Here is a 13,507-nt window from a genome sequence, read left to right as displayed (position 1 = left end):
TGTTGAGTGCGATAGTGCTATTGTAAATACTGTTGCCATAGCTGCTCAAAAACGAAGTGGAGATCGATCTAAAAGTAGGCGCATGTGATAATTTATGGAAAAATAAGAGCAATCGCTATCGGCGTCGATGAATTCTCTGGAGATCTGCAACCACGAGAGAGAGAGAGAGAGAGAGAGCAAGGAGAGCAAAGGCAGGGAGGTCAACTAGACGAGCGTCCGGCTTGCTACCCTACACTGGTGTTAAGGTAAAGGGGGAATAGAAAGAGGAAAACAGAGAGAGAGAGTGAACACTAGCTGTGTGTGCCTTTGCCGTCCACCGTGATAGGTGCTGCTTGAATGACGACAGCAAAACATCTGCGAGACAAGTTTTATAGCAGTTGCATGGACTTGACTTTTGGTGTCATGGCGCTTTGTTGTGCTGCCACGAAATTTGCAAAGGGTCACTGGTACACGTGAACAGCGGCTTTTGAGCACTGTAACAGAAAAAAGAACGTTTTTTTCCCGATCTTTCGCAGTGCGCGTGCAACTTTCTGAGTCGAATAGGAGAAGAGAGTTTGACTTGGTACACGAGGCTATAGAGAACGAGAAGGCAAAATCTAACGACTGTGGCAGCCATCGTCCTCTGGTTTTATCAGAATGAGAGGCATTAAGTTTGTGTCTTGAGCTTCCTAACTTTGTCGCTAATGATATATCAAGAAGCACGCCTCCCTTCTCTTCTCAGGCAATTTTATGTCCTAACAGTACAAACTTTCGTAAATATATATGAATCACGACAGAGGAGGTCACAATAAGTTTTCATAAATTAATAGGCCTCATTTTTATCTCTCATATTGCTCAAATTGACCTCGAGTTGTTTTCGTAGAACTATTGGACCCAGGAAATGTTCACCTATGCGAGGTGGTCTCACTACATTCCTCTGTTCCAGTCACTAAAATAGAATTTGATGATAGTATTCCAAACAATGCTAAACATTTGCCGTGTCAATATCTGAATAGTATTTTGGAAGACCACCTTGGACACCTGTATACAAAGACCGTTATAGCAACTGACGCTTCCGTCTGTGAAAAGCAGGCACGTGTTGACATTGTATCACCACATATAAATTGGTCTTTTTCCATTCGGCTACCTGATTTCACGCCTGTCGTTCAGGCGGAATTATCGGCAATTGTCTTAGCTTTACGCAAATTACCATCATCCTTGTCACCAGCTGTAGTCTTAACTGATTTTCTGTCTGTTCTTCATTAACCACATCCAAATTGTCAGATTCATTAGCAGCTGTCTATTATCTCTTCCCAAGCACTTACGTCTCGTTCGTTTAGTGTGGGTGTGAGGCCACAAAGGTCTAAGCCTTAAAGAAATATGCAGATGCACTGGCAGTAGCATCCCACGATGGTCCTATAATCCCCATTTTACCAACGTCACTTTTAATCACTGCAGCGCGATCCAGAAAATATGCTACTGCAAATAACTTAGAGTTATCGTTGGCAACACCTGCTTTCCTGCATCTCAAAATTTTTTTTTTTTTTGGAACAACAAATGGTGTTTCACTAGAAAAATTGAAGTAACTATTACGAGACTACCGTGCCGAGTTCCCCCACTGAACTTTTACCTCCGCAGGTCTGGTGTGGCTATATCACTTTTGTGTCCTTTATGCGATGAGAGTGTATCTCTGCAACACTTCTTTTTGATATGCCGCCGGTTTCTTATTCAAAGGAGGAGATACTTAGAAGAATCCTTCCAAAACCTCGGCTTGAATTAGACTCTTCCTGTAATTCTTTCCTTTGGAGCTACCGTACTGGGCTACAGCCACAGGAACGTTTGCGAAGCCCTCTGCATCTTTCTGCGTGAGACAAAAGAGAAAAAAAGATTGCACGCTAGAATTCTTAGTACTTGTTATGCTCACAACACTTTTTTAATGTATTACTTAGATAATTGATCATTCATATCTCTAACAGTGAACACTTTAAGTCGGATTTGAAAGACACTTAATTCATTTCATGTTAATGTATTAAAAAAAATTATCAGTCTTTTTACCGCCCGATTCATGGCCGATCCCCCAGAGTGGGTTGCACCATTTCACTAGGAGACAAGAACAAAACCCAGCCGTGCCAATGTCGTAAGTTTCTCTCTCATAAGAGGTCGATGTGGAAGTCACACTTATAAGTGCTGCACGTTACTAGTCTGTACTGGACAGCGCTTTCGGCTACAAAAGGAAATACCACGCGTAGCAATCTCCGCCAAGTATTTTTCATGATCGAACACGCCAGCTGGATCAAAGGACGCATTATAAAAATGCGCAAGGCTCGAAAGAAAGAAAAAGAAGTGAAGCCAGTTCGACGCAGTGAAAGCTGTGAAACCAGCGGTCGTTTTCGCAAGTTTGAACTCGTGTTTGAACTCGTTTTCGCAAGTTTGAACTCGCTTACGTCCTGTGTGGGCAAAGCGTTGGAGCATGTACTCATGAACAGGTGGCAGAGGTACCTGGAAGATTCGGGGCTCTACCCAAACACCGTCATCGGGTTCCGAAACAAGCTCGGAACTCAGGACGCCATGATACAACTGAAAAATGAAATCCTCGATGACACTACCAACACGAAAGACAAGCGAGCCATCTTGGGTTTGGACCTGCAGAGTGCTTTTGACAAAGTGAGACACTCAGCGATTCTGGCCCAGGTGTCACGGCTAAACATGGGCAAGAGAACATATGCGTACATCAAGGATTTTTTGACGGAGCGGACTACCGAAATCATCGCCGGTGACCTGCGGCTCCAAAAGAAGAAGCTCGGCAGTGTCGGGACCCCCCAGGGCTCAGTCATCTCGCCATTGCTTTTCAACCTTGTAATGATAGGGGTGGCCGAGCGCCTCTCACGAGTGGCGCGGGTCCGACACACCATCTATGCCGACGACATAACGCTCTGGGTCCCAGGAGGAAGCGACGGACACATCGAGGATACATTGCAAGAGGCGGTTGACGCTATCGAGGAGCAGCTGGACGGGTCTGGGCTCGTCTGCTCCCCAAGCAAGTCTGAGCTGTTGGTGATTCCTCCGAAAAGGACAGCTAGGAAGACGAAAGGCAACGAACCTGCGAGAGAGCAAGACACAATAAAGATCAGGACGAGCGGTGGTCACATGATCCCGGTTGTCGAGAAGATCCGAGTGCTAGGGATGCTGATTGAGCACAAACGAGTCAACGGCGAGACGGTCAACCGTCTGGCGGCCAAAGTCACCACGGCCATCCGCCTCATTAAGAGGGTGTCGCACAGAACAGCAGGCATGAAGGAAGAAAGCCTCACCCGGCTAGTGGAATCCTTCGCTATAAGCCACATTACATACGTTGCTGCTTTCCACAACTGGAGGCAGTGCGAACGAAATAAGATCAATGCGCTCATACGCAAAGCGTACAAGGCTGCACTCGGACTTCTCGACTGCACAAGCACCGACAAGTTCCTGGCCTTGGGAGTGCATAACACCCTGGAGGAAATCGCCGAGGCGCAGAGGACCGCTCAGCTCGCGCGGCTATCAGAAACAAGAACGGGCAGACAAGTGCTGCGTGACCTAGGCCTGGGACCAAAGGAAATGGGACCCGAAAATACAGAGGTGCCTGTACCGGACGCAATTAGTAGAAGGCTACGGGTATGTCCGGTGCCAAGGAATATGAACCCTGAGTTCCACAAAGAGCGGCGGGCGGCGAGGGCCAAGGCGCTCATCGATCTCTATGCCAAGGACAGGGGTGCCGTGTTTGTGGACGCGGCAGAGTATCAACATGACCGAAGGGCATTCGCCGCTGCAGTCGTCGGGGCATCGACCGGTGCAACGAGAACAGCTGCGAGTGTGCGGACTCGTGGCGCGCATCAAGCCGAGGAGGTGGCCATTGCTTTGGCCATCGCCGACCCCGAGTGCACGACTGTGCTCTGTGATTCTAGGACGGCAGTGAAAAATTACGCCAGAGCAAGGGTGTGTGGTGAAGCCGCGCGTGTGTTGCGTGTGGTCGATCTCGCGAGTGAAAGTCGGTGTGTGGTGATAAAGTGGTTTCCGGCCCACATGGGCAGTGATGTGTCGGATCGCGGCAACGCTAACCACAACGAGACGGTGAACGCGGCGGCGCGAGGACTAACCAACCGTGCCGCTGCTACTACAGCCGACCCGTCGTGGTGGTGGGAAACCAAGGACAAAATGACTTCCTATAACGAAATTGTGAAATGGTACCGACTAGAGCGAAGGACTATGCCGCCACCTCATCCGGGCTTGACCCGTAAGGAGGCGGTTTTATATCGACAACTTCAAACGGGGTCATTATTCACCCCGGTGCTGATGAGGCACGTGTGTCCAGGTGTTTATGAAAGTGATCTGTGTTGTGTGTGCCGAAAGGAAAGAGCCACTGCAGCTCACATCCTTTGGGACTGTGCTAAGAATCCGCATGAAGCTGCAACAATAACAACGATCCCGCCGCGACTCGAGGCCGCAACGAGATGCTATGACCAAGATGTCCAAACCCAGGCCGTCCACCAGATCTCGGCGGCCCTCGAAAGGCAACGACCGAGCGAAACCGGAGGGAGGCTGCCACCCCAAAAGAGGGGCAGGCGCGGTCGACCAAAGGGAATAGTGCGGCCGCGGCCGAAGTAGAGGCGCCACACGCCGCGAAGACGTCATGGCCGCGTCACGGTAACGCCTCCCTAACAGGGGAAGGCTAACCGTTCTGCAGGCGTTCACAACAAAGTTTCCTCACTCACTCACTCACTCGTGTTTAGCGCGATTTTCATGAAAGTCTTTTGTCTCGTCGTCGTTTTGCTCGATTCGAGCTTCGTTTCTGGAATGCGCACACTCTTCATTTGCGTGAGCTTCTGATCAAACCACAGTCCATCACACATCTTGTAGCTGTGGCCGCACTCACGGTCGAGGAATCCTCTCTTGAACCGTCCATCGGCACCCTCCGTGGGAGAAATCTGACGTCTCTGCTCGGCCTCCTACTCTCGAAGTTGAGGGTTAACTTGCCTCTGCTCGCGCTTGGCTTGGCTTGCCTTCACCGGCGCTTGGCTTGCGCTTCCCGTTCGCGATTCCCTCGCGGTAGCGGCTTCCCTCCGCTGACGCTTTGCTTGCGCTTCTCGCTCTCGAAGCTCAGGATTTTTTTGCTTGCTTGCTCCTCGCTTGTGGCGGAGTGAATTGGCTTGGCCAATCCTAAGCCGGCGGTTAAAGGTTAAGGGTTAAAGAGAAGGGGACAGAGAGGAACCTAAACGGAAAAGTAAACCAGGGTGAAATATAACGTTGATGTCAGTGAAGAAATTGATTTGCGTGGCAGATATAGAAATAAAAAAATATTTGTAATTATATATAAACAGCAAATTTTGTGTTCTTTTTTCGGTGGTATTAGAATAATTTAGAGGACGCAATCAGCGATTTAATGATCTATCCAATTATTGATTTCGAGTTGCGAGACGTCGGCGCTGCCGCTCGCCTGCGAGCTTCACTGTCACTTCACTTCTTCATCATTCGTATACTATCATCATCCTGTGTGCGTGCCCTTCATCATCATCGCGCTTGCGGGCGCATCATCAGCGTGGACTGTGGCGGGAGTTCTTCGCCATGTCTCTCTTAGCCGGGTGCGCGTTTTATCGCGTTTTCCTGGACCCAATAAAAGTTTATTCACTCACTCACTCACTCGGGCTCAATAAACGTAAGCCATTCCTGTCATATATATATATATATATATAAATATATTGTAATGGTAAGGAAGAACTCCACAAGTGAAAGAAGAGGCAGAGGAAGAGAATGGCAAGCAAAAGGATAGAGTAGAGGGTCAGGAGCTCCGAAACCTGCCTCCCCCTGCGTGACACCGGAAAACGGCCGGCGAAGGGTCGACTTAGAACAGCTAAACATGAAAAACGCGGCAATGATGTCATTCTTTCCTTACAGGCGTCTCGTTTCTACCATCTTTATGCTTTTCCTAATGTTATCCTTTCATAATGTGCGCGCTTAATGCCTATTTTCAAAATGCTGGTATTTTGTTCGGCTTCAGGTTTTAAGGGAATCTATCAAGAGATACAATCGACCAATATTTGCGAGCTATGCTCAGACATAGCTAACTTAGAACACGTGATCTGGCGGTGCCCAGCGTCACGCGATGACGACGGCGTCACGCCGTCTGCCCTAAGCAGCCCCGCTCTTGAAGCACAGCTGTGGGCTGTCCATCGGGTCCTTGACGCAGCAGGGAGGCTCGGCCTTTCTGTACATGACGTGCGAGTGGCCCGCTACGTGCTAACGCGTGTTCCGAAGGACCAGAATAAAGTTTTGCCACACCATACCATACAACGACAAAAAAAGACGAAGATGAGCATCGTGGCAGCTCACGCGGAAACTGACAGCTTACTCCCGGAGAAGGATAAGAAGAAGAAGAAGTAGAAGATTTTCTATTCGGTACGGACTGACCATGCCAGGAAAACGCGTCCAGGCGTCATCAAAGAAGAAATCCGATGCGTACGCAAGTAGTCTCCTTATTTACCTCTTGACAGCACCAACTTACCTATACATTCGCTAATGTATTTTGCGTACCGCTCGAGCAAGCCTCGTTACAGTAGAGACGGACCGTTCATCACACCTCCACCCAAGCATGAGTAGTCATTAACGTTCATTTCGCGATAAACTAGCGTTCTGTAGAGAGAGAGAGAGAGAGAGAGGGAGAGGAAAAGTAGCTGTGTCGCAGGCCAACTTTAGTCACCTGTGCTCTGAGTTTACGGTCCAAGAGGTGTTCACCTTCCGCTGTAGATTATTGCCTGAGACGTTACGCCGTTGAGCTCGAAGTTGCTTGCTCAATCCTGACCGTGGTGGCCGCATTTCAGTGGGGGTGAAATGCGAAAACGCGTGTGCGCTCTGATTTAGGCGCACGTTACAGAACCCCCACATGTTCGATATCAATGCGGAGTCCCCCATTACAGCGTGCCTCATTATCATATCGGGGCTTTGGCACGTGATACAACAAAATTTAATTAAATTTAGGAGGTACCGTGTTCGAGCTGTGCGACGTTTCCTAATTTGTACATCGCCAATTGCTTTTTTTTTCTCGAGACAGAATTCACGCACAACGACTTCACGCCATTCTGCGCAACAGCCGAAAAAATAGTGCTGGTCTCGCGTACGAGGTGGAAGGCTCTTTGAGCACGATTACAGCACTGGAAACGAAGTGGCGATAACAGCTTCACGGCTGTAGATTACGCCACGTGCCAAGCCTGGAAGGAAAAACACCAATTTTGTTATTCAGCTTCTTGAAGGAGAACTGTTCAAGCGCGTAAAAGTAGAAACTCCCGACAGCTCACCTGTCTTCGGAAGTGGAAAGCGCAGCGCAGATACAGTGTACTAAAATATCTTACAGTGGGCTCGAGCGGAGGCGCGTCCAATTGGGCGTCGCGTACCTGCTTTGGAAGAAAGCAGCGGTAGCGATGTCGTCCTTCGCACTTGAAGCGAGTGTGCGCCGCTTCTGCTTCTGCACGTGGTTTGTCGTTGCTGTCGTCGCGGAGCGTTGCTTCTTTCGTGCCTTTTCCGGCGTCAGTATTTACGATGCCGCCCAAGCGGAGGTTAAACCACTGTTACGCGCCAGGCTGCGCAACTGGCTACGCATATCACTGACTGCAGCAAAAGCTGCAGTCAGTGATATGCCTGAACAAGGACATGGCTGTAATCTACAAGGAAGTGACTCGAGACTGGCGTGTTATACGGCTGGTTACGTGGCAAGGAAGTGTGTTTTAAAGTCTAAGTGCCTTGTCTGCACAAATGAGCTATTACTCCCTGCCTCGGGAGGGAAGATGTTGAATGCAGCGGTGTTCAGAAGCGCCTATGACTTCGGTGGCTTGCTCTATCCCTCAGTGACACTGTTCGAGTTCATTAGTAGCCTCGAGGGCATATATTTACAGGCTGTTTCAGCTCCAAGAAGCTGCACCAAGACAGCATCATGGATTTGCTGGCTGTCATACATAGCAAGGAAATCGCAGCTATTGGATGTAAGGAACACAGAAAAACTCTGACAGCTAACACGATCAGATTTTATACAGCAACCAGGATGCACTTTTATATTAAAGGGTTAAACAAGTTTCGTGATGCAGCGCGCAGAAAGTCACACCAACACTTGAAGCTTAGTCGCATGTGAGGGTAACGATACCAAGTCGTTCGACAGTAGTTAATTGAAAAGTGATCATATTGTGTAAATAAATGTGCACTGGTGTGCTACACGACAACTTGGTTCTTTATTCTTCGTAACTCTGCCAGCCATCTGTGCATAACAAGATAGCAGTAGTAAATCCATTGCAAATTCCTTGGGATGCAAAAATCTAAAAACGAAGGTATTGAATGGTAATAAAATATAATGAAATGTCACCAAGAAGCCTAGAATATCCATCCAATACAACGCACCATATTTCAGCGCGTTACGTTCCAAATCCGGCGCAAAAAGAAAAAGATTAGAACATTGGCATCACTCAGTGTAAATGCCGTAGTGATTTCTAAAGTTTGATACAGAGACAGGATCTAATATGAGTCATCAAGAACAAGCTGCTAATGTCGCGACAAAGCATATTAAAGAAACAATAATGTTAATTGTCATTGCATTTTATCTGTGGCAAACTTCCTTATGTATGCGTTCCTATCTCGGCGTAGGCGATTTCATGTTGAGCATAGGCAGAAAATAATTTTTATGTTGTCACAAAAGGTTCTTGAAAGCGAGGAGACGAGCTTAATTAAGGTGCGTAATTTGTGGGAAGTGCACCGTCAGTGGGAAGAGATGTATCATACGAAGGGTACATATTGCAGCCTGCTATCCAGCTCAGCCGCTCGCGAAAATCACGGTAAGCGTTTGCAAATACTCCTTTTACGTTTTGCACGTTCATGAAAAAAACAGTGCAATAGTAAGCCATGGCAAACTGCAACGAATACCATCACGAGATGTGAAGTACTGCGGCTATGTCTGCGGCCAGACGATTCCACAACTACAACGCGCGCAAGCGAGACTATTTGAATCTTTCCACATTCATAACGAAGCTGCAAAGAACAGAAACCGGAAGCGAAATATTTGATCCCTTGCTAGCCTCGCATTACTTCGTGGTGACAAACTTAAGCAGCCCAAAACGATGGACGAAGTGGTTTTCCTAGCAGCGCGATGGCCAGCCGACGGCCCGAAAGCTGACGCACTTTTAAGTGCGGTCGACTACAGCGCCGCCGCATCCTTCTTCCGCTTCGGGCCCTCTCCAGGGGAGGCGGTCGGGCCACTAGAAAGTGTTCTAGTTCACTGTAGCGCAGATAAGAGGAACAGAGTTTCATTTTCCAGCTCCCTACTACCCAGAAGTCAAATCTTTCGTTGAAATGGTGACGGTTGGAAAAGGTGGCTCAAGGGAGGCTACACACTACAATCTCTCTTGTAATGCCTGGCTAGGATGCAGTTCATATATTGCGGTTTTTGTAGAAAGCACATCGCTTGCAGCTGACAGAAAAACTGGTCATTGCTGACAACGTTTTCGCACCATGACGAAAAACATTGACAAACTACATCAGTTAAAGATGCCCGTTATTGCACTTGCGGACATAGTTTTGGTCTGAGAAAGTCGTGACGCGAAGCCTCTGTTCGTCCGCCCGTAACTGTGCCTATAGCAACAAAATAGAAATGAATTTGGAGACTGTAATACAAATGAATGGAAGGAATAACAGGAGAGGCTCCAATGAAAATAGTTATTCCATACTACCTTAGAATAAATGGAGCCAGAAGATAGGGAATATAATGATTGAGGCACGGGACCAAGCTGTGGCCGAATGACGACAAATGTAAATAGGGCAAGACAGCCTATATCGACAGACAGTAACGAAGACGAAAAAAAGATAGATACATCGCGGCTACGCAGCTCAAGTAAGGTATCGGAGGCGTATTGCTTTGTCAAGGTTGCAAATTATTAAAGTTTGTGCATTGATGCTAAACTTTCCTTTACATTTTCTAGGTATCTTAAACACGGCACAAGCTTTATTCTATGACAGGAAAATCAGCTGCTGGACGCCGATATGTTCCAAGTTCCACATGGTGCTTCATGTGTTCAGTTGTTGGATGTGAACCAAGCGTCGCCTTCATTGTTTGAAAATTTGTTCCTGTTTTATACGCCAACTCTTCCTACCCATGAATCTATATCAACTCACTTGGCTTTTTGTTGTTCTGTCGTCACCGGTCGCTTTGGTCACAGGTCCCGGAAAGCTGCGCCGGCCACTTCTACGGCAGCCACGTCGGTCCTGGAGACCACGGCTATGTCCACCACGGGGGACACGGCGGGTTCAAAGGTGACCTCGGCGGCGACGTCAAACATAACGTCGAAGGCACCCTCGACAGCATCGTCGAGCGTTACGTCAAAGGTACCCTCAAAGGGCTCGTCCAAGGAGTCTGCACGGGTGTCGCCCTCGACGGTTGCGCCCAAGGCGTCTTCTGCGTCAGAGGAACCACTTGCGGAACCGGAAGCAGTGTCAGCCAGCAACGCGGCCATGGAGGCATTGCGCAACCTGAAGACGTTGGCGAGAGGCGGCACTCCGGCCTCTTACGTGGACTCCGTCGGCGCTCGAGGCCACTACGTCAGAGCCGTGGTGGCGGCCTGCCTCTGTTCGTGCGCTGCCGGCACCGCGCTGGGCTTCGCCTCGGCGGCCATGCCTTCCATCGAAGACGAGCCCTGGTACCATTTAGAGAAGGTGCCGCCCCAGAACAGATGGGTCGTCGACATTCTCTCGTTCGGTGCCGCCATCGGGGCCATGCTGTCGGGTATTTATTTATTTATTTATTTATTTATTTATTTATTTATTTATTTATTTATTTATTGTGTCCTCAAGGCGTTGCAGCACTGTAGATCGGAGAAGCCATATAAAGAACACCTACAAAGTTTATGAAGAGCACTTTACACAAAACATAATATCACGGAAAGCAACAGCAAAAAGTGTACTTCAAAAGCGCCGAAGACTGAAGTTAGCTCGGCGGCACGTTAAAGATACCCTCCCCTGGTGGTCAAAATTTATCCGGAGTCTCCCACTAAAGCATGCCTTATAATTAAATCGTGGTTTTGGCACGTAAAAGCCCAGAATGCAATTCAACTGAAGTTAACAGGTTTGGATAACATTTACTGAGCCACAATGCCTCCCCCTCTCCCACCTCCGCCCCCATACGAGAAGATACTTCGAAACTCATGATGTCTCTCTGACGAAACGACGCTGAAGTTTTGTCATTCATTTTTCCTCCATGTAACCAACAGATTACAGCGAAATGTATGCGGGTTGCCTGCTGCTTTTCAGCACCTTTAACGAGGTACTGAAGACCCACTTTAATAAGAGTTTGGACTTCTAATGTGTTCTTTCTAAACTATATTTTTGTTAATTTCGGTGTAAGACAGTGATTACTTGAAAAGGAAACGAACGCCGAAGTGCCATTTCTTCTTACTTCGGGCCGGAACTCCAGCGTTGGTTGGTCAGTGAGGCGTGATGGGTTTTAAAGCATTTCTTTTTGTATTTCGGGTGGGGCAGGGAGGGGTGGGCGAGGGCATTGTGGCGTAGTAAATGTTATCAAAACTTCCTGAGTTCAGTCTTTGGCGCTTGTGGAAAACACTGTTGCTCATTTTTTACCGATTAAAGATAATTAGGCCCCAGAAGACACCTTGTCCTTGAAAAGTCAGGACGACACGGCGGCCTGGTGCGGGAACTCGAAATCAGCGTCGCCACCCATCCTGTTTCCTTTCTTACTGTTTACAAAATCACGCTGCTTACTCGACTACATACTCACGACTTAATTCGGCATTCATTGTCACTTTCATGGTTCTGATTACGTTTGTTTCAGGCTCTAAAACAATAAAGCACCTCGTTGCTGGCAATTTCTGAACGATTCACTTTGAGTAACCGGTTTCGCTGGCGCGCAGGGTTACCGTTGTGGGTGCTGGGCAGCCGGAGGACGCTTCTTCTGTGCGTTCTGGTAGCGGCTGTCTCGTGGGTCGTGCTTGCCACGTCTTTCGATACCGTCACGCTCCTGGCAGCCAGGGCTGCGTGTGGCCTGTGGTTGGGCGTCACCAACATCGGCGTCAGCCTGTACGTGGCCGAGGTGGCGCCAACGGAAAAGAGGACCTTCTACGTGGGTCTCGCCGAGGTAGGCATCGGTTGACGCCCAAGGTTAAAATTACAACTCGCTTGACTAACCAGACTCACCACATAGAGGCCGAGAGATCGAAGCACAACGCTGAAAAAAAAAAAGTATAAACCAGGGTGAAATGCCTGCAAAACTGTTAATTTAAAGCCTTCGATGTTCTGGCACGTGAAAGACTTGTTCAGCACTGCAAGAAGAATAACTGATCGTTAAACATTTTTGTGACCGGCCTATTTGCCGTCACCTTATCAATTCACTCAGCGCAAAACTTTGCCTGTAGCTTCGTGCTCGTACCCGTGAGTTCATGTTTGTGCGTGTTCATGTTTGGCACCGTTGTGTGGTTGGAGTGTGGATGACGTGTGCTCCCCTCGTCCTTGTGTTTACCCAAGTTGCCTTGTGCACACTCGTCACGATGCCAGGTCGCTACGAGCATTGGTATTATGGCGAGCTACACCTTGAGCCGTCTCTCGTGGCGGCTGCAAGCGACCATCTGGACCCTGGTGCAATTACCACCACTTCTGGGCTCGCGGCGGTACCTGGTCGAGAGTCCACGCTGGCTCCTGCTCTGGGGACGTTCGGACGAGGCAGGCGTGGCCGCAGGCCGGCTCTACGGGTTGTACATACCTCCAGAGCTGAGGCCGGGACGCCTTCAAGATCCCGACGCCAAACCACCGAGTTCATGCAGAGTGCATATCAGGCTGGTATCAGTGGGCGCCATTGCGTATTCGTTCCATGAATACTGACATCACTTTGTGGGCCGTGAGATAGCCAGCTATTGCATCAGGCTGCTAGCAGTTTGTTCAAATTTGTTTTAAATTTTGCAACGGTCACGAATTAGGCATTGGTGTCGGCGTGAAGACCGTGATGGAAGGTTACCCGAAACATTCTGTCGCAGATGACAGCAGCAGAAGGGTCGCCGACTTTTACCTAATCGCTGATTGGTATACAACAATTGCCTGAGAGCACACATTAATACACAGCGAACATTATGCCTTACTTCAAGTCTCCATTAAAAAAAAGGAAGAAAAGATCGTGATTACTTGTTCCTTTTTTTAACCAGTATGGTCCTGCGGCATAATCTTTGTGCGGATTACTCAAGATGCCTCAATACACAGATTTAGACAAGATGCCCTCAAGAAGAGTATGTCGATTGGCGTAGCATTTTCAAGCATAAGATAGCGCCAACAGACAAAACAACAAAAACGACGACGACGACGACGACAGCAACAACAACAACAACAACAACGACAAAAAGAGAGTACACGAAGCAATTTGAGCGACAACTTGGAACTAAAGGTGGCTGGTGGCTTTAGTTGCTTGCAAGGTGTATAGCGATCATGTTCTTTCGTCCAGTTATTTGTCTTCTGTGTCGGTGCTGTT

At 48.4% G+C, this 13,507-nt stretch overlaps 1 protein-coding gene across 1 annotated transcript; it reads left to right on the top strand.

The window, feature by feature from the left end:
• Positions 1 to 10,208: 10,208 nt before the first annotated feature.
• LOC126532061 (uncharacterized) lies at positions 10,209 to 12,967 on the top strand. Its single transcript, XM_050179755.2, has 3 exons — positions 10,209 to 10,765; positions 11,907 to 12,130; positions 12,547 to 12,967. The coding sequence occupies exons 1-3, from the start codon at positions 10,264 to 10,266 to the stop codon at positions 12,868 to 12,870; spliced, it is 1,050 nt and encodes a 349-aa protein (XP_050035712.2). The 5' UTR covers positions 10,209 to 10,263; the 3' UTR covers positions 12,871 to 12,967.
• Positions 12,968 to 13,507: the final 540 nt, after the last annotated feature.

Source organism: Dermacentor andersoni, chromosome 5 (genome assembly GCF_023375885.2).
Source record: "Dermacentor andersoni chromosome 5, qqDerAnde1_hic_scaffold, whole genome shotgun sequence".
Classification (NCBI taxonomy): Eukaryota; Metazoa; Arthropoda; class Arachnida; order Ixodida; family Ixodidae; genus Dermacentor; species Dermacentor andersoni.
The sequence above is the reverse complement of the archived record's forward strand: the minus strand, read 5'-3'. Positions and strand labels throughout refer to the sequence as shown.